Raw genomic sequence first — 25,533 nt, 5'->3', positions numbered from 1 at the left:
CAGAACCCATTTCCAATCAGATATCTTGAGGTTACAGTTCAAGGGACCCCTTCATAAATGTGGCCCAATTTTGCAGCGTTGTTCAGCCCCCTTCCCAACAAGCTAGCATGGCATGGTTGGCACCGATGGATTCATTAAATGTAGGTTGTGTAGTTTTGCATGGTGCTCTCCCTCTAGCTTCAAGACTGAGCCCACTACAGTCTCTTAAAGACAGTAATGTCAGCCCGGGATTGGGTCAGGTCTCAGAGGGTTAGCAAGGCATCGTTTCATGTTGAAGAAATCCTCAGAAACCGAGCATATAAGTGTCTGCCTCAGAAGTGGCGCTGCAGTCATATATATTGCAGCACTCAGATGTCTGACATATGTACAGACATGCCTGCATGCATATACAGGCACACACACTAAAACAGATTTTTTTTCAACTCTAATGGAAATGTAGAGCATCAAGGAAGAAAACAGAAAAACGCTTTAGTCATAATCTTGGCTTCACAAGTCTAATTCTCATCTCTCACGTCTCACAGCTGTCACACCCTGTTAATGTGATGTGAATACCAGCGCGTTTATCCACGGTGTTCATGTAGTATACTCTTTTGTTTGTTTTCTATTCAGTTTAGACTAAATATGACAAGTGAGACCTGTTTAAATCTTCTGTCAGAGATGCGCTGCATTCTGCTCCATGTTAAGGCTTTCACTGTGTGACAAATCCTAATTGGTCATAGAGAGTACCTTCAGGGCGAAATGTACCTGATCCTGAGAATTGCATTGCTCTAATTGGGTTTGCCCATAATCTGCTGCTGGAGAGCCTCGTGCATAAGCAGCATGGAAATCGTGTAATACTTGGAATTAGCTGCCAACATGTTTGATTTAATTAATCAAAAAAAATTGCTTCCAGCCTTGGAACACATTCTGCAGAAACTCTCCAGAGGAGGCTGGCAAGTCCCGGGTTAGCTGCGGGAGCCCATACACAGGCAATATAGCATAAGAATGAGGAGTGAAATGTTTTCCAAATATTGTTCATCGGTGGCGAGGATGATATGGCAACAATGGATAAGCTCGGTAAAACATTTATCCCCCTGGGTAATTAAGATTTTCCTTATTTTCTGGCATTGTTTCATGGCCCCCTGGACACTGCCGCCCTGTGATATCTGTCCATTACATTATCTCTTTCCATATACTGCATTTAACATCATGTACTGTGCAAATTCCAGCAGTAAAGCTTGTATTATCTAATTAGCTAATTAGGAAGCACTTGTTTGTATTGGAGGATCAATTTACAGATACAGTTACAAGTGATTACATTAATATCCCACTACCGCCGACTCAATCTGTACATCTCTATGTGTGTGTACACTACACCAACCACTGGGCCCCTGATCCCAACACATCATCAGGTAGAGACAGCCATGCCACCGTTGGCTAGCTAACGTTCCCTCAGATGAAGTAACACAATAGGTTTTCCCAGATGTGCTCCTGTTTGATGACTGCTTCTCCCTATGTGTGTTTTAGATTCAGGATCTAGCGATCCGTTGCCTCCAGAAAAACATCAAGAAGAACCGCGGCGTGAAGCACTGGCCGTGGTGGAAGCTCTTCACCACAGTCCAGCCCCTCATTCAGGTCCAGCTCACTGAGGAGCAGATGCGAGGCAAAGACGTGAGAAGGCCTTTCTGTGTGACGAACCCCAACACCGATAGATCCCTAGATCCAGCCTCTAGTCCCCTTTAATGATGCACTGCCTGCCACTGCAGCATGGAACGTCCTGTTATTCATTTTTGATGTCTCTTGCTACATTCTGTACCCCAGGAGGAGATACAGCAGCAGAAATCGAAGCTGGAGAAAGTGGAGAAAGAGCGGAATGAGCTGAGACTGAACACGGATCGATTGGAGAGCAGGGTGGGTCCCTTTGCCTGTGGCAATGCATGCTGGGATGACGGTGTTTAAGATCGGCGGTGGAGTTAAACTCTTTTTATTTCTTTCTCGCAAAAAAACATTGGCGAGTATTTTGTAGTTTTGTATTACATCCTGTCTGTGTGTGTGTGTGTGTGTGTGTGTGTGTGTGTGTGTGTCCAGATCTCAGACTTGTTGGTAGAACTGGCTGATGAGAGAAGCACCAGTGAGTCAGCATCCCAGTTGCTTGAGACAGAGACTTCAGAGAGACTCCGCCTGGAGAAGGACATGAAGGATCTACAGGCACATACACACAGACACACTTATAGAAACTCACATTGTAATATTTCAAAAAAACAAATTCCAATGTCAGTCTGACTTATTTTGATTGGTGTACGAATGTGTGCATTCCAGGCCAAGTTTGATGCCATGAAAAAACAATTAGAATCACAGGAGATGGAGGTGATGGAAGCTCGGCTCATGAAAACGTCAGACCTCAACGGCGAGACGGATGATGACGACGATGCTGGTTAGTTGAGCTACAAACCGTCCTCATTTGCAGCTGACACACGAGACTGTCATCTCTCCATGCATTTAATTTTATGCCCAAGACAATTGCGAAAGAAACAAACTTTTTCTCTCTCTTTGGAATCCCAATCTTGGTCATCAGTGCTTTTAAACATTTGTTTTCAATTCCCTAATTAATTGGCCCTTGTGACATTTGCAGCAGCTTGCCAAGACCTGCCTAATGGGCATGTCAACTCAGGGCAGAAGCATAATTTACTGAGCGCTCATACCAGCATTACGTGCACAGTTTAAAAAAATCTCCCCTATACTAATTGTAGCTGCGGGAATTAGCGTCTTTTTTCGTCTGTTTCAGCGGGAGACATGGCAGCGAGACTTGGTTACATCTCGCATAATGCTATTAAGTATATTTCCCAAGTTTGGGATTTACCGCTTGGGGATTAAGATGTTCGCTCCCAGGCATACAACTAATGCCTGTTGCTGATTGGTCTGCACCTGCTGTGAAAGAGAGCTCCCGCTGAGAGCATATTGTCCATGAGACTTTTTTCTCCCCTCTCTGCGTTCCCACCCCCATTCAACCCACCTCGGCAGACAAGCCATTACAGAGCACATCAGAATTCTTAGATGAATGAGAAAATAATCGTTGGGATCAGAGCCGGTGGCCCTGCAAGTTGTCATTATGCTATATATATGCTAATGAGCAGCACTGATGGAGGAGCCGGTGTTGCTATGTGAAGGAGAAATGGACAGCCTCTAAAATGATAAGGCTTGGAAATGAACCTGAACCTGAATATCTGACTGGCCGCTGTTATGGTACTGATAGCCTCTGACAGCTCCAGAATTAGGGTCGGCTAAGAACTGTGGAAAGTGCCACTTAGACATGTCCTACTCTAACTACTATTGTGGTGTGCTCTGAATTCATACCTCAGGTTTATCCGAGATCAGAGCTGAAACGCAAAGGCTGCTTTGTAGTTTCCTGTCGAATTTTTTGACCTTAAAAGGTCGGGATTTGATGAAAGGCATTTTATTTTTCTGAAAGATTTTATTATTTTGGTTCTTGAATCTGATAACCATCACAGCCCTGGCAGTGTACTCCATAATCCTCAGCATCCATCATCACTGAGCTTTTGAGCCTTTTTCCATCTGTGTACCCTGCTAGACCTGCTTCAAAGGCAGGAGACACCCAAATGTCACACAGACATTTTATGAATTGCATGTCTTCCCTCCAGGAGGCGAGTGGCGCATAAAATACAACCGAGTCATTCGTGAAATGGACTTCACCAAAAAGAAACTCCAGCAGGAGTGTGATGAGAAGTTGGACACAGAGCAGCAGAGCAAAAGACACCTCGAGAGAAGGGCAAGAAACTCTGTTTATAATCCTAAATCATTAAACAGATGAAGTTTATCATAATGTTTGGTTACCACACACTTGTTGCCAGTTATAGAAATGCAGTATGCATTTAACTATCATAAAACCATAATAGAAATGTTGTGCGTTTGTTTACATGTGTTTGTGTGTGTGTGCACGCTGCAGCTGGCTGATTTGCAGACGGATAATGATGATGTGCAGCGCTCTGTGCAGCAGCTGAAGAAGAAGTGCCAGAAACTGACGGCAGAGCTGCAGGACACCAAGCTGCACCTGGAGGGCCTGCAGAGTCGCAACCATGATCTGGAGAAGAAACAGAGGAAGTCAGTAGCAGTTTCTTTGTCTGTCTGTCTGTCTGTCTGTCCTTCTTTCTTTCATAAACTTCTTTCTTTTCATGTACACATAAATGCAGAGAACATATTGCTCTTTTCTCCTTGAAAGGCCAGGCGCAGACATGCTGACCCACCCGGCAGAACACTAACGTTTTCTTTAATTTGACTGAGATGTTCTGTAATCTGTGGAATTGCATTAGCTGAGAAAATGACTCAGACTTTAAGCACTTGAGAAGCTACCACTGTGGCAGAATGTGATCTCTCCCCTGTGGCTAATTGAAGATGCTCTGTGGGTGAAATTATTTTCAGCTACGCTTCAGAGAGAAAAACAAGGAATTACAATGAGCTGACAGCATGAAACACTTAGCTGTTAAGTTCACTAACCATAAGTGTTTCTGTCCCAGACAACTGAAGAAAACCGTTTGCACATTATTACAACCCAATTGTAAATTGATTGCTAACGGAAGGGGACAACAGTTGAGCCTGAAATAGAGGTAGCGCTGAACGGATGTTGGGCTCTGTGTCCAGGATAGCCTCATAGGCTAAACATCTGCTATGTAGCAGGAGTAAAGGTTAGATATTGAATGACAATTTATGATGACTACATCTCCTGTAGCCTTCTGTGAATTGGCTGTATATTAGACTGTATATAAGCAGTGTTTACTATTATGCTCAACTTTTCAGCCCTTTGGAACCCTACTCTCATGTACAATTACCATTTTGCTAAGAAGTATATTTGTGTATGTGCGTGTGCTTGTGTGTGTTCCAGATTTGACCTGGAGCAGAACCAGGCTCAGGCTGAGGTACAAAGAGAAAGGAGCCAGAGGGAGAAGCTGGCTCGAGAGAAAGACTTAATGACTGGTGAGATGTTTAACCTCCGCCAACAGCTGCAGGTAAGCCCCTTTACACTAACCCTACACACTTCAAACGTGCTCGGACGTCCTCTCTCAGGGACATGTCTGGTCTTTCCACTCTCTTATTTGACATAACTGGGCTGGTCCAGATGTGCGGTTTACCATATCTCTTCCGCCTGCAGGACAAGGACAATGAATTGTGCGCCGTGAATATGAAGGTGCAGCAGCTGGAGGCCGAGCTGCAAGATCTCTCCTCCCAGGAGTCGAAGGATGAGGCCTCTCTGGCCAAGGTCAAGAAGCAACTTCGCGACCTAGAGGCCAAGGTGAAAGACCAGGAGGAGGAGCTGGACGAACAGGCTGGAAGCATCCAGATGCTGGAGCAGGTAGAGGGTGATGCAGTATGGTGAAATACTTACTGCTAAAAGCTGCTTGTATCACGCTATTCAGTGTTTCAAACTCTAAACTGTCCCGTAATGCAACAAAAAACTGCCTTCAAAAGTAGCAACGTGTTTGTTTAAGAAATCATTACATTAGAGCCTCTCATTTGTCTCAGATGGTAAAAATCAAATGTTCTTTTTCATTTTTGTGTGCGTTCTTTTTCTTCTTTTCTGTTGTATGCGTATGTCCCCGTCATGCACTCAGGCTAAGCTGCGGCTTGAGATGGAGATGGAGAGGCAGCGGCAGACCCACTCTAAAGACATTGAGAGTAAGGATGAAGAGATGGAGGAGATCAGGCATTCGTGCAGTAAGAAGGTGGGTGCTGCTCATTCTCACTCTTACACATGTGTATATTTTCTTACATCCAACACAGTACATGCTTATTAATAACAAAATAAATACAACTTAGAGGAGAAATAGTGCTTGCCTTTGTATCTCTATAAAAAATAAATAAAATATCTGATTTTCAAAGTTGACGGATCTAGAGGCTAGCAGATTGGCTCGGGGGGGGGGGGGGGATCCATTTGTCTTTGATGTGCGAGAGCAGCCATGTCTAACAGGATGGTCGATGGTGGGTTCTGTCTGACTTTGTTTATCACTGATCATCTGTTTGTGCATCCTGACACTCTGTTCCCGTGTCCTGCAGCTGAAACAGATGGAGGTGCAGCTGGAGGAGGAGTATGAAGACAAGCAGAAAGTGTTGCGTGAGAGACGAGAGCTGGAGTCCAAACTGCTGAGCGCCCAGGACAAGGTACGTCCGTCACTTCGCCTCTGGTCTCTGTCAGCGCGGTTAAGTGTGTGCGATTTAGACTTCTTTTTTGATGGGAAAGCAAACTGCTTTGGGGTCTGGAGAGGTGGCGTGGGACTTAGAGGGCGGTTAGAGAAACAGAGAGCTCGTAACAATACTGGATAGAAAGGTGTGTTTTGTGATTCAGGTGAGCCAGAGGGATGTGGAGACAGAGAAGAGGCTGAAGAAAGACCTGAAGAGAACCAAAGTGCTTCTGGCTGATGCACAGATAATGCTGGACCACCTGAAGAGTAACACCCCCAGCAAGAGGGAGATCGCCCAGCTCAAAAATCAAGTATGCCAACCTGTCGAACACTTAAACCTGTCTCATACTGATAAAACAAAAACACACACTTTTGGAATTTGGTCTGGTCTCAGGGTACAACTACGCCCAGGTTGTTAAATCCTCATTCCTCTACAATAACCGGCATAGCTCCTTGATCTTGGCCTACTGATGTTTGTCCCTCACCCCCTCGCTGGTACCTTTTCCTTCCTTCTGTTTCTCACAGCTGGAGGAGTCAGAGTTCACTTCAGCGGCAGCTGTGAAGGCTCGAAAGAGCATGGAGATTGAAATAGAGGACTTGCATATCCAAATGGAGGATGTGGTCAAAGCTAAGATGTCGGTGAGTTTTCACATCTGTAGAGTGGAACTGCACAAATCAAGTTTTTTTACATTGTTTGTGTGTTAATAATCAATGGTGTGTATATTTTAACATAATCATAGATAATGAAATAGATCCACCCTTTTTTATCTCACAATGGGTAAACAGATTTTGTGACTTAAAATAATAGTTTATGTTAATGTTTCTATACCCTTCCTTTGATGAGCAAAACAACCAACGGTGTTTAATTAATGGAGGGCCTTTGCCTCACAAGCTTTCACCCTTAAAAAAATGCAGCCGGGCTCTAAACATTAATATGCATGCATCATAAATCCATGGTGGGATATTAAAATAATAAATGCCCTTTGGCTTATATCTGATTTCAACGTTTTTGCTCTAATGGATAAATAAGCTTTGTCGAATTTTTTTTTTTTCCTCCCTCCATCTGCTCATTAATGGCTGTCTCATGAGAGTACTGCCTGCATGTCAAACTCATAGACTGAGGATGTTTGTGTCTCTGGGGATGGCACACACAGAGTGCTGTGTGCCGGTGCTTTGCTTGTTAATTGCTGCATTTATGGCAAGGAAAGGTCTTGTTAATGTCTCAGATTAGAGAATGCATATTGAGGGTCTGCATCCAACACCCCCCCCCCCCCCCCGAACACAGAGGATGAACTCTAAACAGGACATCGCCAATATGCTGCACTGGCTGCACTTTTCCCTGCCTAAATGAGCCAATTGATTATCTCCAATTGGTCTCATCCCCCCTCAGCCAGAGCCCCCCCCCCCCCCCCGTCCAGATTGCGTTTCACTGCCATCAGATTTCAGGACTGCTGCGGCCTGGCCAGCTAATGACCATTTATCATATTCAATAGCTCATGAATAAGCCCTGTCATTCTATACTAAAATGTGTGTGTTTCCTCCTCCTCGTTTTGTCCTCCAGTTGGAGGAGCAGGTCAGCCGTCTGCAGAGAGAGAAGAATGACCTGCAGTCTCGTATGGAGGAGGATCAGGAGGACATGAATGAGCTGATGAAGAAACACAAAGCTGCAGTTGCCCAGGTAACCCAACATGCCTTAAACCTCCGTGAACAAGTTCGAGAGCCTTGAAAATATGAATTACTTATTACTTAGTTATCAATGCTTTGACCAAATATAGACAAAAATTCCTCTAGTTTGAGAAGTTGTGGTGTACTGTCTTTAACATCGATGTTAACATTCTGTTCTTTTCTGCACGTTTAAGTAGAGTGGTTTTGAGGTTTGGAGGACATGTTGCCCTCTAAACACAGTGTGCGCTCTGCAATCAGGGCGCTGCAAGCTGTTCTGCAGCAGATCACATGACAAATGATTGGGCACAGAAGTAAAACATTCACTCACCATTTTACATTACATTATTTTTAATAATTGAAACCTACATTGACATAAACCTCCTATCTCTCACACACACACACACACACACACACATATCCTAATTCTCTGACTACTAACGTTGTGTGTGTGTGTGTGTGTGTGTGTGTGTGTGTGTGTGTGTGTGTGTGTGTGTGTGTGTGTGTGTGTGTGTGTGTGTGTGTGTGTGTGTGTGTTTGCACTAGTCTGCCAGGGACTTGAGCCAGATCAGTGACCTGCAGGCCCAGCTGGAAGAGGCCACGAAGGAGAAGCAGGAGATCCAAGAAAAGGTACAAGGAAGTATTCAAAAGCACTACAGCCGCCTGCCAGGAACCCGCCCGCTGCCTCTCTCTGATTATTGTGACAAAAAAAAAAACTGCTCCATTTCTGTGTCAGCTTTCTTCTCAAAAATTGCATTGCAATTTTCATTTAAATAGTAGGAATCAGCAAAGATTCAGAGTCAAGGAGAGAAATTGTTTGTTTTTTTGCCTCTCAGTACTACAAGGGTCATGTACATAAACTCTGCAGATTGTCTCCATAGTTTAACCAATTAGATAAAACGAAAGCACTCATTCCGGTCCTTTCTACGATTCTCTATCAACTTGGTGCAGCAGCTTCTGTCTCAGCAATTTCTCTCATCGCTGGTCTTTTTGGTTTGCCAATGCATCATTTTTATCTTATTTTGAACATCAGAACATTCTCAGGGGAATAAGAAGGTGGCAATAGGGAACATCTGATGTTTTAATTATTGATGTGATAAAAGAATTGGACACAAAAACCTTGTTACTGTACTCTAATACGACAGAATGGAAAAACAATGAAGATGCCATTAAAAAAGTCCCTCACAACAGATGCACACTGCTGAGTCATGCAGGAAATGTCAAACTGCTGCCCTATGACTTTTGTATTTGCTCGCTGCCTTGCACACTCACACACTACCGTGAAGAGACGAAGTGGCCCTGAGACATTCATTTGTGTGCCTGTTGTGTGTCATTCCAAGTACAAAGGCATACTCGCATGAACATTTAATACGCACTGTGCTGTGTTCATGCGGAGTCCATCTTTAACGCTTTCTAAAGCACTTTAGCTCTGGCGTGAGTAAAGGCTGTAGTGTTTTTTATATGTATTAACAGTCAGATAAACGAGGTGAGCACCGAGTGTTTTTCTGCGTACAAAGAACTGATATCAGCATGTGAGACTCCACCTGCAGGCTAACCACTCCCTGCATGACCCCTAGATTGAGGTTGACATTTGTGGTTCAGAGTGAAATATCTCTCAACAACTAATGGTTGGATTGCCATGACATGCAATGTAGCCGTTACCAGAGATCCATTAATTCCTCACCCAGCACCATCATCAGGTCAAATAGTTGAGCCTGCAGAATTCCCGTGTGCCTCAGCTGCCCTTTGTGTTTAGCGCTGATATGCAACTGTTAGCATGCTAACACGGCCTTTGGTAAACATTAAACCTGGTAAACAGCATGTCCATTGTGAGCATGTTAGCATGCTGCGCAACTGACTTACAGCTCACTCTTTGAAAGCTTAGTATTTGAATAACATGGTGGTCATAAACCTTGTGTGATTTAGCACGTTTGTGGGGGGCAGATTGGTTTAGTTGCTGTATTCTGTGCTTGATGATCGAGGCTCGTAAATGTGTATTCGTTTGGTTAAAAAGGTTAATGCACCTGATTCAGGCCTATGTTGATAATAGTGCTTTTATAATAACAATGCTTTTATAATAACAGTGTTTTTTCAGAGGATAACCTCTAACATGTCATATGTGTCACGTATTAATGCTCACTTTCTTTGTTGATGCTTTTGTTTCCCAAATTAATTTCCTCATGGGCCATCAAAGCTGAATTTACCTAGAATATGGCAATCTAGTGCTTTGTTTGCCTGCACATTACACACACTCAGACTCGGAGTGACTGGACTCTCAGAGGGCGTCTTCCTTTAAGTGTTGACATGCAGTTACTAAACAAATCAAACCACCTGCCTTGGAACAGAATGCGTTTCAATATAATTCCACTAAAGGACAGAATTGAGCTCTTGCCACCCACTAACAGCAGCCCCCGTTTCTATTAGATTAAGCTATATGCATGCCAAAGCTTTGGTCCACTTAGTTATATGCAAAGCCCACCCATCAGAATATTTTTGGCTACATTAGAGAGACACAGCAGGCTGTTAGGCATTGTTAAAAACTGCCAGAGAAGGCGGCGATAGCCATCTAAAGCAGCTGACCTTGAAGTGGTTATCGCATCCCCAGTAGGAGGCAAATCTAGCTTTTTTAGTAATATCAAAGGGAAACTCCAAATCCTCCGTGTCTCAGATGCAAAGTCCCCCATTAGGTACTGCCTTTTGGGCCGGTTTTGTTGTGACGTATCTTTCCCCCTTTTATCAGTCATGAGAAAACGATTCAGATGGAACAAACGTGCTTTGCATGAAGCTGTGCTCTTTCCCAAAGCCTGTGAAATTGCTGTGACTCGGTGCTACTAAGCCCTGAACCCTGAGCTCTTCTATTGACCATTTGTGGTAAGATTGGGGTGGGGGGGGGCTTATCTAGAGCTCATTATTCAGGCTGGATGCTCCATATTTACATGTACCATGATGGATTAAATTTGTGCAAAAAAAAAAAAAGGTTGAAAAATGTAACATTAATTTAGCTTTAATACATACACATAGCATCAGTGCAAAATGTTCCTAAGTTCTTACTTAAGAGGAAATGGACTCGCTGAGATCAAGAGGGAGGTGTGCAGTCAGCGCTAATAGTCCGTAGGGAGTGATTGTGTGTTTACGTGTGTGTGTGTGTGTGTGTGTGTGTGTGTGTGTGTGTGTGTGTGTGTGTGTGTGTGTGCGTGTGTGTGTGTGTGTGTGTGTCCTTCAGATTCATTCGCTGCAGAGCCAGCTAGAGTTCCAAGAACAGTCCATGGTGGAAAAGTCTCTTGTGTGCCGTCAGGAGGCCAAGATCCGTGAGCTGGACACCAAGCTGGAGTACGAGAGGACACAGATCAAACGCCTGGAGGTGAGATAAAGACTTTGTGAACCTAGAAACGCAAGTTTTCTGTAATTATCAAGAGCAAGGGATGATAGAAAATTGAAGGTATGATCCCTTGCATAGCTCCAGCAGCTCATTAAGAAAAGCATCCGCTTGGGAATGAATGTTTTGATTCATAATTGAGAAAAACGTTTGTGTTTTTAACCCTCATCCGAACCCAGAGGTATACTTTGTCATATCTCACAGACGCTTTATTCGATCATTTACATTTTTTTCATTACTTTGTCAGTAATTGTTTTCTTAATGACTTCATATAATTGTTTTCTGTTTCTAATTGAATTATCGCTTTTTGTAAATACCAATATATTGGGGTCACAAGCACCCAATTCCACACAATGCAGCTTAATAGATAGAACTATTTATTGTTTCAGCTTGTTTTTGCCATGGGCCCTAATTTAAAGTGTCACACACTCCTTTTGAATTTGAGACAGACAAACAAATCTAATCAAATCTAAATTAAATTTTTTCAACCTTTATTTTGACGGGGGGGCCATACCGAGAACATGGTTTTGTATTGAAAGACTAAATAGTGTTTGAATGAATGAATGTGGGTTTTCAATTATGTTGTGGTGGGGGAAAAATTACCCCGTTTGCTTTCACCATATAAATTGAAATTTGAAAACTTGAAATTACTAAATCAAAAGGATGGTACATAAGCTTCTGAGTACTAATTGATGAAAGCTGCAACTTGTAAGCAGATTAACTGTACCTTTCCTAAAATAATAATTATCTCTTTGTTTTTCCAGATGACAAAAATTACACAAGTAATTATGTTTTGAGAAGAAATAAGTTAACATTATTGCTATTCTTTATTCAATAGTCCTTGTTTGTTAATAGGATGGGGGTTGAGAGACCAACTATGGTGAGCTAGGAACAAACATTTAAGAGTAAATACAGAAAAAAGGAGATCATTTTTTGTAAGAACAAGTTCACTCAGTTCACCTGGAATCCTCGCCAGAGTCTGACGGGGCGTCTGAAGGAGAACCTGGAAAAGTTGACTGAGGAGAAAAACCAACGCATTGCTGCGGAAAACAGGGAGAAGGACCAGAATAAGCGAATGCAGAGGCAGATAAGGGACATGAAAGAAGAAATGGGAGAGCTGTCCAAGAAGGAGGCTGAGGCGAGCCGGAAGAAGCACGAGTTGGTAAGGCTGCCGGGTGCTGGGAGACGTGATACGATTCAGCGGCGCTCACACTAGAGGAGGTAACCGTGCTTCTTCTGTGCTGTGACCCATTCAACAGGAAATGGACATCGAGAGCTTAGAGGCGGCAAATCAGAGTTTACAAGTGGACCTTAAGCTGGCCTTCAAGAGGATAGGTGACCTGCAGGCCGCCATAGAGGACGAGATGGAGAGCGATGACAATGACGACTTAGTCAACAGGTACAGCCCAGATCTAGCCGTCTAAAGAGGAAGATACAATTGCCTTTGCTTCAGTAGATCTGTAATGTGTGTTTGGTGCATCAGGGGATACTGTGCTGTAGCTACAATAGAGAACCAGCGCAAGTAATCTTGCTGCAAGAAACTTATAAAATGTGAACTGCTATTTTTTTTTTTTTTTTTTGGAATAGCCAGTCACTCACAACATGTATCTTTTCCTTCTCTATCGCCCACATCTTCCTACACCAGTTCCCGTCTAACCTCTTTAGTACTCTGTGAGTCATACTACACTTTGTCTGTTCTCCAAATACCTCTCACACGGTTTTATTCGGCTCCCTGCTTCTGATCTTTTGTCTCGGCGCCGGATTTCCCTGTTTGGTTACTCCTTCCCTCTTTGCAGAGGGGTTGAGGGTTATGCTAGCTCTGAGCCCACTAAGGTAAACACTGACTGCAGCGATACAGACCTCTAAAAAAGAGAAAGACATTACACACGGCAGCTCTGTTTCAGACGGAGGCCGGCAACAGCACAAGGTTTACCGAGTCACTGCTTTACAATGGATAGTTATTTCGTGTGCGTGTGTAAGTGTAAAACTATTTATTTGCTTTTATCGCAGCTGGTCGTCTTTTTGCACTGTTGTTTGTGTATCTCACCTTCTCTTTTTTCCCCCTTGTTCCCCCTTTGGTGTTTTCCACACTTCTGGCAGTTTGCAAGACATGGTGACAAAATATCAGAAAAGAAAGAACAAAACGTGAGAATGGAAAAATGCATCCTTTGTTTCTGTCATAATGGTTGTTTGCAAGTTGTGGTGTTTTTTTTCTCACCCGTTTTCAACCACAAGAGAGAATAATGCAGTATTCCTTAGCCTCTCAGTTTGTGTTGTTCACAACAACACCGCGAAGAGAAGTCACTTTAAATAGAATGGAAAGCTGTGTCTGTGTTATACATCGCAGATAAAAGCTACGCTTAAAGGATGGCCCCCGTGTTTCATTTAGTTACATTTTATTTTGTGCCAAGAGTCCGGAGGTGTCTGTACACAGACGGCCTCGTTGGAGATTTCAGGGCTTGTTTTACTACCTTCAAAAGTTGTTCTGATGGCACACAGAACACTTTGCAGCATGTTAGAGGAAGCGTGAACTAGAAATGGTAAATATACGACACCACCATTCTCCTCTAAAACAGTCTCACTGCTGTAGAAGATTTGAAAAACAGCAAAGTGTTACAGACCTGGGGTAATACTGCATCATTGTCTTCATGAATAGTTTTCTATCAGACGTTTGCAGCCTCATCATACACTTTCATCATGTATTTGCTTGGATTTTTACCCGTCTTCTGCTCCAAGGTGGGTTTTTCAGAGCATATGCAACAAGCCCACATCTCACCGACTTTGTACAGGGAATGCACTGCACATTGTTTTCATTTTATGATACATTCATGTGAAATCAAAAATAGAATATGTGAGCAAATTCCCAATATCAGTTGCTCGACAGTTGCTTGACAAGAAATCTCTTAAATTAAGATGAATTGATTTAATTTGCTGAATTTTTTTTTCTTCTTTTGGCCTTAGTATTACCTCTGTATTGTAGTCATTATTTTCTACTTCTCTACAATTATGTTATGCTGATTCTTTCAGTTCACAGATAAGAAATGAATATGGATTGAAATGAATCTGTAGAAATCATTACAGTACAGCCTGAAATCAAAATATAATATTAGGTTTAATGATAACTTTAGACATACTCTGTGCTTCTGCAGAAATATTGAACTATTAACTACATAAATATCTTTTTTTTTCTGTGGCTGCCTGGCACTGGAGATCAGGAAAAAAAATGTTGAATTGCAGAATGGCTCAGGAGTCAGAAGTATGTGCAAAAAAGTTTTGTTGTTTTATTAACAATCACAATGAAACAGAGGAGAAGAACTAAAGTCCCAGGAAAATTAACAAAGACGATAAAATAAGCTGGAAAAAGAACTGAAATAATGTGGCCTCACAGCAAAGTGCTACAAACCACAACTCTCCCACAGTCAATGGCTTTATATACCCCTCCTGGCCCCACTCTAATTGGACTGAACCACTGCATGGACGCAGGTGGCCAACGAGGCACAGGTGGGCTGATTCCTGTAGGGAATATGGGCATGTGAAAACATATAGAGGGAACCATTTCACAACAGAGATTCTGTACATTTTCAAAGTGTGTCATGAAGAGATGATCTGTATTGTGCCCTGTACACGGACTTAGCGTGGTGGGAGAGACTTTCATGTGCTCTGGAAGACCTGAAGCGTGACCGTGTGAGTGATGCTTGTAACTGTAAAATGATTGCAACCCGGCTGTCTGTCCACGACTGCACAGTCAGCAAGTGTTGCAAGACAGTGATGGCACAGTGCGCCACTGAAATCATTACACCCAAAAGCTTGGCTGTAGATTTCCATGAAGGCATTCAGGTACTCCACTAACTGTCATTTCATAGTGCTGTGAAACATTTAACTTTAAACACAAATGTTCACCTTGTCTTCTTTGTAAAATGTGTTGTCATTGATTGTGAATGCTAATTAAGTTCTTTTGACTGACTGAATTCCATTTTTCTTTTCAGTTTTTATGCAGTGAAAGGAATCTTTGTGGCATGTTACATCATTTAAACCTTCATCAGAGCGGAGTAAAGAAATGTAGTCTTCAGTTTGTGGCGGATAAACCCGTCCATAATTTACCGCTTTAACCTCTGATTGCCTCTTCACAGCGACATGGCATTGCGTTCTTTATATGCTTTTTTTTTTTGTCATTCGTTTTTCATCAGACAACTCGCGTGTATCAACGCTCTGCTTTTCATTTTGTGTAACTCGAGGAAAAGAGCAACGCTTTTCCGTGTTATTTAATTACCTTTTTTTCCCCTTCTTCGACATCATTGCATTAGCAGCATGGGTGAACAATAATGGAGGAAGTGATTTTTTTTTTTTCTTATAATTATGAAGTGGATTTTCCACATGATTTACATTACTATTCAACGTTTTTGTACTCGATGCTTCAAAAACAGAGGTTACAATAGCGGATTTATTCATATTGTAGGGGGAGATAATATCAGTTTCCAGCAGGGTAGCAGGCTATGTAATTTTTCTTGAATATGAGATGAGTGTGCACACTATTTCATTAACATAAATAGATGCCGTATGCTTTTTTTTTTCTATCCATACATAATTAGCTAATGTTGAGCAGGTACTTTAAAAATATGGTGTTGGCACCACAAGTGCTAAACCGATAGAACCAAGCCATACGAGATTTGATGCTGAGTGTAAGTATTTGTGACAAAGATTTACAACCAGTGCAGGCCAATTGTCAGAAGCTATCAATGTTCACTTCTAAATTCCTGAGGCTTGTTCGTATCTGCGAGCCTCAGGACTGGTTAGCTAGTAGTGTGGGGCCATGGACAAATCGTTTGTGACACCATTTGCACAGCACTCAATTGCTAGCCACCTTTTTATTTTGTGTGTGTGTGTGTGTGTGTGTGTGTGTGTGTGTGTGTGTGTGTGTGTGTGTGTGTGTGTGTGTGTGTGTGTGTGTGTGTGTGTGTGTGTGTGTGTGTGTGTGTGTGTGTGTGGGAAGAGGGAGATGATGTTGCTTTGGGCTGGTTTCAGTGTTTTGTTTTGTGATACATCATGTTAAAAGAAGACACAGTATCTCAAAGATGACAAATTGGCAGCAGGTGTCATCAACTTCAGAGTTAATGAACCTATTATGTTGTTGTGGCGGGCGTTAATCACTTGCATTTAGTATGCAGGGTTGATGTAATAGCTGAACTTGGACTCAAAGTTTTTTTACTTGCTGCCACTTTAAGCTCCTCTCACACTCAGGTTTTCTTACACAAAATTATATAATCAGGCCAGTTAGTCTCTCTGGAGTCACCATTACCCTCCTCACCATAAAGTCGGGTCATACGTTCGATGATGAGAAAGTTAAATGTCTTAATGCTCTTAGAAAACTAGAAGGCCTAAATACCATTCGATCCAAGCATCTGAGGCCTCTCTTTATGTCTCTGCTCTCTCCCTTTCAATGCTCACACACCACTGGCACTGCCACCACCCCTCTTGTGTAAGAAAAAAGAAAGAAAGAATAGCTTTTAGGCAGACCACCAAAAAATAAAGAAAGGAGCAGAGAGGACACTTTGTTCTCTGAGGAAACATGACTGAATATGTGACACAAAGCTTGGTGACAAAGGAAATGGTACACTGTTCACTGAGAGACCTACATAGATGGATATGTGGACAAATAATAGAGCTCAGCTGTCATCTCACAGCTCTTTGAATATTGTGTTTCCTCCTTTTAAAAACATTTTTTTTTTTCTTCAAACATTCTGCAACATGTCTCGAGGCTCAGATAGATAAGCTTGTCCAAATTAGAAGATGTGGGATTGAAAATTGCAGCTCCTCTCTTAAAGCCCTGTCACCATCGCCACTGTTTGCCCTGCTACAGTGTGTTTAATATACACTCCGTTGTCCTGCTCTGAAACTGAAAACTAAAGAATGGAAAATGTAATTTTCCAATGTAGTTTAGGCCTTCTGAACATATGCATCTTTCGCACAATTTTACACGTCTCTGTGAATGTGAAAATTAATTTTCACACATCGTGTAGCCAAAGACGACGATGTATGTAGCACTGTAGTTGAATGCAGAGTGTCCTCAAACAAATGGAGGATAACATTTCGACCATGACCGCAGTATTGACTTTAGAGGTTACGCCACTCTGCCCTCCTCTTCCTCACCATATCCTGTCACCTTAACAGAGCAACGGGATGCATAATTTAGAAATATCACCCTGGATTTGAAATGAACGAGGCCTGACCTTATCCAGGTGGGATCTACTGAGCTTTTTCATCGGGATCCACAGGTCTCTGTATATTGATTGTTATGTCAAGCGTAGGGCCCCGCGGGGCCGCCTCGTGGCTCTGCTCCAATAACAATCACCAGGAGCAGGTGACATGCCACACGGATGCTAGCAGCCCAGAACCAGCCAAACAAGTTAATTATGCCTCCAACAGCTTCATCTACATTCTGCCTAGATCACTCATCTGCGTCTGCGGAGCGTTCTGTCGAAAAAACATCTTGATTGTGCTATTTTTGTATCACATCATCATGCTTGTCTGGGTTGTCTTGCATCATACTGGCCTTTGTAATATGATAAGAGAAGGAATACAACTGTAACATCACTAACAGAAAGCTTGTGACGTGTGAAAACTAACAATTATTTTGCCTGTGTAATTCCTGTGATGTTAGGCTGCATAGAATATTCATATAACAAGCCATTTTGTCTAATTTATTGTCTGAAAATCTCCCTAAATTGATACTGAATTGTAAAAAGACTGAAAAAAGACTTGTTAAGATGAATATTTTTTTGTTGTGTTGGAGTCAAACTCGAGCTGATACTGTTTCTCCGCAGTGGGGATGAGACAGAAACGGATTCCGAGGTGGAAGACCGCGTGGACGGGGTTAAGTCTTGGCTCTCGAAGAATAAAGGCTCCACCAAGACCCTGTCGGAAGAGGGGAGTCTGAAGAGCACCAGGTCAGTGCCCACATCCCTGTGCATCACGACAGATAACCATGTACATCCCCGTGGTGACGCAGTGATAAATGTAACCCAGCCTTAAAAAAGGACCAGGATTACCCAGGGCAGTTTGCAACAGAAGGATGGGTATTTCATGTGATTAGGTGTCGTCGCTTTCTCCCTGTAATCTTTCTAATGACAGGAGGCGGAACGGGGAAGCGGCTGCTGTCAAATTTATTGAAGTGGCCCATGGCCAGTTGGCACGGCTGCTTAATGACGCCCCTGCCACAGTTAGATAGATCTCCTCACTGGGAGATTGCCACACTTTCTGCAGTGTATACTGTACGTAACAGCAATAGACTCTTGACTGGTCCCAAGGACAAAATGAAAATGACTAATATAATATAATATTCTGTCAAGGTATCAAGAGTCTCTGTTACCGCATGTTGCATACAAATATAGATGGCAACAATTTAGAATTTCTTAAGTATGCAGATATCTGATTTTTTTTCTTTTTGTCTTCTGTTGGTTGTCTCTGGTGTCAATTTATTACATAACCTTTTAGATATTCAGCAAATGCCGATACCAAGGAGGTGAAAGAGGGTAAGGAGAAGATGAATGATGGAGGTAAAGACGGGAGAGAGGTAGAGCAAAACAGATCAGTGTCTGTCATGAGTTCCTTAAGCTACAGGAAGCGTTCCAACCTAAAAGACTCCATAGGGGGGACAGGCGATGACAGCTCCCTGTTCAGCACTCTCAAAGAACAGCCTGACACACCAGACCAGGCCTCCATGCGCAAAGCCAAGTCTAAGTCTGGAGCGCTCCAGGAGGATTGGAAGAAGAGCCAGTCGCAGGAAGACTTAGACGACAAAGGTTCCGTCATCTCCTTGGCCTATTCTGAAGCCACCAGCAGAGCCAGGAAGGGCCTGGAGTCCCGCTGGACCTCCCGCAGCAGCCCTGAATTTGATAAGGACTCCATGGTGTCTTCGGTGGCTCCCAGCAGGATGTCCACTCGAAGGGGCTTGCTGGACATGGACGATGACAATAAGTCGACTATCAGCAGCGTGAGCCGCTCCAGCCCCCGATCTCTGCATCGCAGCAGCTCCTGGAAAGACGACAGACGCAGCGGCTCGCGCCTGTCCGTCGCCCGCAGCTGTGGCCTCAGTGAATTCGGCCTGCATGTGGATGATGACGACGACGGCCACAGCGTGGCCTTCACTGAAGGGGGAACTTCATCTTGCAGTCCCCGCTCCCTCAGTCGCAGCTTTTCGACCCCGGCCCAACCGCGCTCCTCCGACGGGAATCCGCCGGATTCATCGGACATCAAGACGGTCACCCACCGCAATTACTTGGACCCCGACTTGGAGGCCGCCATCAATGAGGTGCTGAGCTTCAAACCCATTAAGTTCAAGCGCAGCAAACTTGACGAGTCGAGTGGAGAGGAAGAGGATGAGAAGAAGGGGCCAGGAAGCCAGGACGGTAGGAAGAAGGGAGAAGAGGAGGGGCTCGGCTGCAGCACATCCAGCCTGTTTCGCTCCTCATCAAGCTCTGCTCTGGACTACGCCAACCGGCCGTCCAGCACCCTGAGCACCAGCAGCTCCCGCAGTCGGAAAGATAAGAAAATCAAACTCTCGCCGTCCGACGACTCCTCCTCTTCAGACGACCGTCACAGCAGAAAGAGCTCAAGGGGGAAGAAGGGCAAGAAGTCCAAGAAGAGATCTAAGAAGAAGCAAAGTGAGTCAGAGGATTCCTCTTCCTCCTCAAAGTCATCTTCTTCCTCTTCCTCTTCCTCCTCCTCCGACTCGACCATCTCCTACCGCAGCTCCAGCAGTGTCAAAAGGGCCCCGAAACAACCATCTGATGATGACGAGCAGGAGCCTGCAGGTCGGGGGCCATCGAGCAAGAAGGATTCCAAGAAGAAGCAGAAGAAGGTGGATAGCCTGGTGATGAAGTACCGCTACAAGCCTGACAGTGACTGATGCCGTCAGTGGAAGGTGATGCTCGGTGTGATAATAACCCAGGAGTCTGGCGTATCTGAGACTGATCCAAGATCTCTCACTGAATGCACTAACGGAGTTTGCTGTGTGTGAATGTTTTGTATTTATTCTGACTCGGATACACTAATGCTGACTTGTATTGTACAAGATAAGCCCTACATTTTTCAGAAGTCACATTGGCCAATTAGCGCATGCCACCGATTGTTTTCCTTTTGCTCCTGACAACATTTGTCCTCATCAAGAAAAACGCCAATTTGCTGTACTGTAGTTATCCCCCTAATTTGCACTACTGACACACTCCAGGCCCTTCAGTTTTATTTCCAAATGTCACTATAAACTGCTGCGGATGCATTTTATACCGTAATCCGTCATTACAATTCATTGCCGATTTACTTTGCTTCAACGTTTATCAGATGCGGCGCACTGCAACACTTAGTTGTCAGACTTGTAAAGCAGTGTTACTCTCCTGCTTCCATTTTGCAGAGATGGATTGCAGTGTTTCTCCTGACGTTGTGTTTGATGCCGTTGCATGGAGTTGAGAGAGGGTTCTCTGGCTGTGGCACAAACAGATGTTGGCAATTAGGCGAAAAACTAACACCAATTTTTGCTTTAACATGTTAACTGGGCAGAGTTCAAAGAGGTGTGACAATGCTGCTGACATTACTTGAAGTGAACACTTTGCATCACACTCAAAACGCTAGCTCTTAGCTTCAAAAGCCTATCTGTTTTCAGAGTATTTTCACTGATAGTTTGAGCATCTCTGCCTCCTGTGAGAATCTAAAAAATGCGAGAGAGCGGGCTTGAGTTTTTTTTCAAGTGTCCTTGATTATGTTTGCCTCTCTAGTTAAACACTGGCTCTCTATGTCTTTAATCACTGCAGAGTGAATGAAGACAGTTGACTAAAGGTGGCACTGGCATGTGTGTGACCATGTTTTTTATGATTGTTCTAAACGGACAGTTTACAACTCAAAACACTGTTTCACTTTGGAATCACAGTGTTGAAAAATATAATCTGTAACGCCACGAGAAAGCTTCCACGCTACCAGTTTGCCAAGAGCGCTGCTTTCTATAGTACACAGTTACAAGGCAACAACAGCCAAACCCCCCAAAAACAGATGAAAACACCTCCTTCAAATTAAGTGTTGCTTTCACAGCAGATAAACACGCCTGTAAGTCCTTTCAGTTCTCATTCACTCGTTCTAATGTCTCACTGTGGGACACAGCTTGTCTTGACAACACTGACATGCAGCATTTGGTGTGGCAGAGCACTTAGACCCTTTTCAAATATCCAATACTTCAAAATACATATAACAGTGGGGGTTATTGTACTGAAAGGACTTTATTTTTTGAATGCTTATTTTCCTTTTGTGTGAGTATTAAAGGGCAGTGGTCATGTCAGTGTGCATGTATGAAATCTCTGCAGCTGGAATTTGAGGTAATGCATCGAGTGGTTGTCATGCCATGTGTTGTCATGACAACATGATCTAAGGATGTAAGGCCCTGCTTTGAAATGACCTTTAATGCGGCCGGTAGAAGCAACGTAAAATAGAGTTATGGTGATGCCTGACATTTACCTTATTAACTGCACACACTGTTTACTAATATGTAAACATTGTGTCTTTGTGTTGTTAAAAGACGAGAGACTTCTGTGGTTTGATCACATTAACATTAACATTTCAGGTTTGCTCGTGGACCAAGAATATCTGCGATGTATTTTTACTATATATGATGACAATGTGCACATATGTAAAGCATTACTGCCTGGTGTTGTGTAATCTCACAGCTTAGATTGCTTTGTTTTGTTTCCCCATGCCATAATTGTATCCTCTAGTTTTATTTCTACTGTAAGTAGCCAAGTAGTGATATAATGGTGTGTGTGTGTGTGTGTGTGTGTGTGTGTGTGTGTGTGTGTGTGTGTGTGTGTGTGTGTGTGTGTGTGTGTGTGTGTGTGTGTGTGTGTGTGTGTGTGTGTGTGTCGACCCCTGCAGCCCTCCTGTGTGCCGCAGACACCTGAGTCTTGGCAGATCTGATGAGGAGGATGACGCGGACAGAGACTCCGGCAGGCAGGCGACAGGGAAGAGCGGCAGCGAAGGCCCACTGGCAGAGAGCGCATCGTAACCCAGACTCGGGTCACCTCGGGCTTTTTAGTGACATCAGAAACACAGGAGGGGAACAAGTCTTTCCCCAAATCCAGCTGCTTCCAGAGGCATGGACGGAGAAGCACACTGCTTTCAGATAGATTAGTCTGGGCTTTAACATTTTTTTTTTAATCATATTTCACTTAATCACATCATGAAGTGATGCTGCTTCCATGTGCTTTTCAGTTTCATTTAACACAGCGTATTGATTAAGTTAGTTAATACAGAGCAGGGAAGATCTTCCTGGCGCTACTTAATTTATAAGAGCTGCTTTTCAGGCAAATATGAGCCCTCCTCTGCAATCTCCTCTGACTTTTCAGATAGCTCTGCCAACAGGATTTAGATAAGCCCGCTCTGGCTACGCTCCTCCAAGAAGGTCTGACCAGCCATTAAGACTGTCCCCCCTGATCTCCATTAATGTGGAATATAGCGCTTGGGAGGAGTTAACCCATTTTCAATTAAATATCTTGCTGTAAGTTTACATGTGGCTCTTGCTGCAAGTTAAGATGTCCATCTTCAAGTGATGCTAAGTCATGATTGCTGACATCATTTCTATTTGAACCAAGCTGTTAGATACGATGCATGTGTTTGAAAAGGATTTAAAAGTGTATTTATATAGTATACATATATATATAATATTATATGTGGAATCATTGCCTTTACATGAACATGGTATTCAAATGAATTACAATTTTTATAAAGCTAGTGAGAGAAATATTTTATTAAGATAAGGCTTATGTCATATTTCATGCCGCAATCATTTGGCTCCTTTGAGGCTCTGTTGTGCTTTTGTCCACTTGTGTCACATTTCTCAAGGTTCATAGGGAATGTGTTTGTTTGCTGTTATACATGAGCTTTCTCTCGAGACGCATTTTCTTTTCTTTAAATGCACAAACACTGGTCTTCTACTGCATATCATAAATTAAAGCTCCTTTTAATGTTGCATGATATTCCAGTATAATAATGTTCATTTTGATGATTCAGCTGCATGTTTCTGCTACATGTGTATGGTGCAGATTGTCTTGAATTGAGAGAATGTTTTTTTCGCCATATTGGTTTAAGCAGTAAAATAATAACACCCATTTCAGCACAACATGGTTCTTCCAATTTTAAGGTGCCAAAAGCAATGTTCATTAAACTGGTGATATTTTGCATGTGACAAAATGTGGGATGTTAGAGGTTATCTGTCCATGATCGCCAATAAGCACCACTCGATTGCGATGTTGAGTTATCCCCAGGCTGTTTTGGCAGGGTTTTCCATGTCAGACTTAATTTATTTGTACTCCATTAGCCGTCTGTCTACTCTGTATTAGAATATCGGCAAATGTTCCCTTAATCTAAAGCCAGTCTGCTCTTTTTTGTAGCTGTCCAGACGCACATGAAACTCGCTGGTTATTTCTATATTTGGCTTTACAGATGATTGTGAGCTAGTGAATTTTAAACTATTTAAATTGCATGTAGGTAGATTTAAAAGAAAGCATATATGGAATATGTGCATGCGGACTGTCTGCCTGTGTGAAAAGAAAAGCTTCAAGTGTCTGACTTTCTATTTGCATATCTTCTCAGAAGAGGCTAATCTGCATTTCATGTCTTATTTTCTCCTCTTTTTTTATTTTGCTTCACATGAATATTAATGTGGAACACAGGAAACTTTGATGTCAGTGATTCAAAATAGACTTGTTAACTGAAAAATAACAATAACACATTTTGAGTTTCATTGCCTCCAAGTTGGAGTTGCTGGCATTACACATAATGTTTCAATAAGTTAAATAAGTTTGTACACTTTTCAAAAGGCTCGCCTATTTTCATTATTCAACAGATCATTTGTGATATGAGTGATTTTGGAATTTTTAGATAATAAATTTGGCAGAATCAATGTTGGCTTTCTGTAATTGCATAGAGGTGTAATATGGATGTGATTCTGTTTCAAATTCAGCGCTGTTAGAGAAAAGAAGGTTAGAAAGGAGGCAGAACGGTTTTGTAGTTGTTGTTTTTTAGCAAAACAAGCCATTGATGTGTTTGATTAATTTTAGCTCATCCACCCCAGAGTAACTTCTCATCATACCCATCCACTTTTCCCAGGAGACCACAGGGGGAAACAAACAATTCATTGAAATGATTAATTCGGAGCCGTTGGAAGACTGAATTGCTCGCGCTACCTTGCAACACGCGGGGTTGCTGAAAACGTGTGCTACACAGCTATGCAGTTAAAAAAAAACGAGCTTGGGGCGAATTCAGGGGGATGAAGAACCCAAGAGCAAGCGCAGTCTTCCTCTCCACATCAATCTCTCAATCTGTTCTACATAGGTGAAGTTTACCGAGATTCAAAGGGATTGATGGTTTTAGATTACCACCTTGGTTGACATTCACACTTGTGCGTGTTTTGCCTTAAAGAATCCCTTATTTATCCAACCAATCTGTAGTCCTCCTCATCCCTGTACACAACCTGTTCTGGTGCTTCACTGTGTTCCATGGAGCTTTTTCTGTAATTTCCCTTCACTTGCGTGCAGCCTCTGGGTGGCTGCGTGTTTCTGCTTAAAGGCTTTCCATTGAGTGACAGATTAAATTCTGCTCCCGATTTTTCTTATTTCGGCTCCAACACTGTTTCACAAGCCACCGGAGCAGGAAGTCATTAGCTCGACAAAGCCAAGCAAGTCTGTGTTTACCGTGCCACCCTCCCTGTTATTTAGACAGAATGGTCCGGCCGCAGACATCTGCTGCACTGGAAGTCTAATGCGGTGCTCCACGGACAGGGCTGCCCTGTGCAATAACGTAGAATGCCAGTAGTCCTAACGGTAATGCACGCACAGCTAAAGTGCTTATTGAGTAGAGCTTCTGAGTAGGTTATTTCCTCATATCTTTAACATTTTCATCTGGGATTCGTCTGAAAGTTGGCACTTTTCTTGATGTATTCATTGAAACCACTTGTCTCCTCCGACAAGATTCTGCGCCGGTGTGGACAAAGATGCAGCTTTTAAAAGCAGATGGAAAACAGCCAAACTGAGTCAGGGTTGACTCTTAAATAAAACTGCATGCCATTTTAATTTTATTTATCTTATTTTGCACAAGCTGCTCTATTCACCAAGCATCTCCACATTTTGACCTTGGTTGGAGGCCACGCTGCCAGGCAGTAAAATATGCGGGGGGGGGGGGGCAGTTATAGGGGAGAACGTGTTTATCAGGCATCATCTTCTACTATTAGCTGCTCCCGGTTTTTTGCAGGATTCCTGCTGTCAATAAAGCACTGATTGGAGGCTCTGGGAC

The 25,533-nt window shown here is 43.0% G+C and overlaps 1 protein-coding gene across 2 annotated transcripts in view; it reads left to right on the top strand.

Moving 5' to 3' along the window:
* LOC137886795 (unconventional myosin-XVIIIa-like) overlaps positions 1-22,208 on the top strand; it is a 50,110-nt gene extending 27,902 nt beyond the window's left edge. For both annotated transcript variants that reach the window (XM_068729418.1, XM_068729419.1), the window contains 21 exons: positions 1,507-1,650; positions 1,801-1,890; positions 2,068-2,187; positions 2,299-2,413; positions 3,639-3,766; positions 3,944-4,098; positions 4,877-5,000; positions 5,144-5,344; positions 5,604-5,714; positions 6,046-6,150; positions 6,335-6,481; positions 6,696-6,809; positions 7,732-7,848; positions 8,379-8,462; positions 11,056-11,193; positions 12,185-12,370; positions 12,468-12,607; positions 13,309-13,353; positions 18,030-18,152; positions 18,700-20,128; positions 22,120-22,208. In XM_068729418.1, coding sequence (XP_068585519.1) covers positions 1,507-1,650; positions 1,801-1,890; positions 2,068-2,187; positions 2,299-2,413; positions 3,639-3,766; positions 3,944-4,098; positions 4,877-5,000; positions 5,144-5,344; positions 5,604-5,714; positions 6,046-6,150; positions 6,335-6,481; positions 6,696-6,809; positions 7,732-7,848; positions 8,379-8,462; positions 11,056-11,193; positions 12,185-12,370; positions 12,468-12,607; positions 13,309-13,353; positions 18,030-18,152; positions 18,700-20,113 — 3,801 coding nt within the window. In that variant the 3' untranslated portion in view covers positions 20,114-20,128; positions 22,120-22,208. The remainder of the gene's footprint in view (positions 1-1,506; positions 1,651-1,800; positions 1,891-2,067; positions 2,188-2,298; positions 2,414-3,638; positions 3,767-3,943; positions 4,099-4,876; positions 5,001-5,143; positions 5,345-5,603; positions 5,715-6,045; positions 6,151-6,334; positions 6,482-6,695; positions 6,810-7,731; positions 7,849-8,378; positions 8,463-11,055; positions 11,194-12,184; positions 12,371-12,467; positions 12,608-13,308; positions 13,354-18,029; positions 18,153-18,699; positions 20,129-22,119) is intronic.
* The last annotated feature ends 3,325 nt before the right edge of the window (positions 22,209-25,533 follow it).

This window comes from Cebidichthys violaceus, unplaced genomic scaffold (genome assembly GCF_023349555.1).
Source record: "Cebidichthys violaceus isolate CVI_PGR_0920_01 unplaced genomic scaffold, fCebVio1.0.p SCAF_46, whole genome shotgun sequence".
Lineage (NCBI taxonomy): Eukaryota > Metazoa > Chordata > Actinopteri > Perciformes > Stichaeidae > Cebidichthys > Cebidichthys violaceus.
The sequence above is the reverse complement of the archived record's forward strand: the minus strand, read 5'-3'. Positions and strand labels throughout refer to the sequence as shown.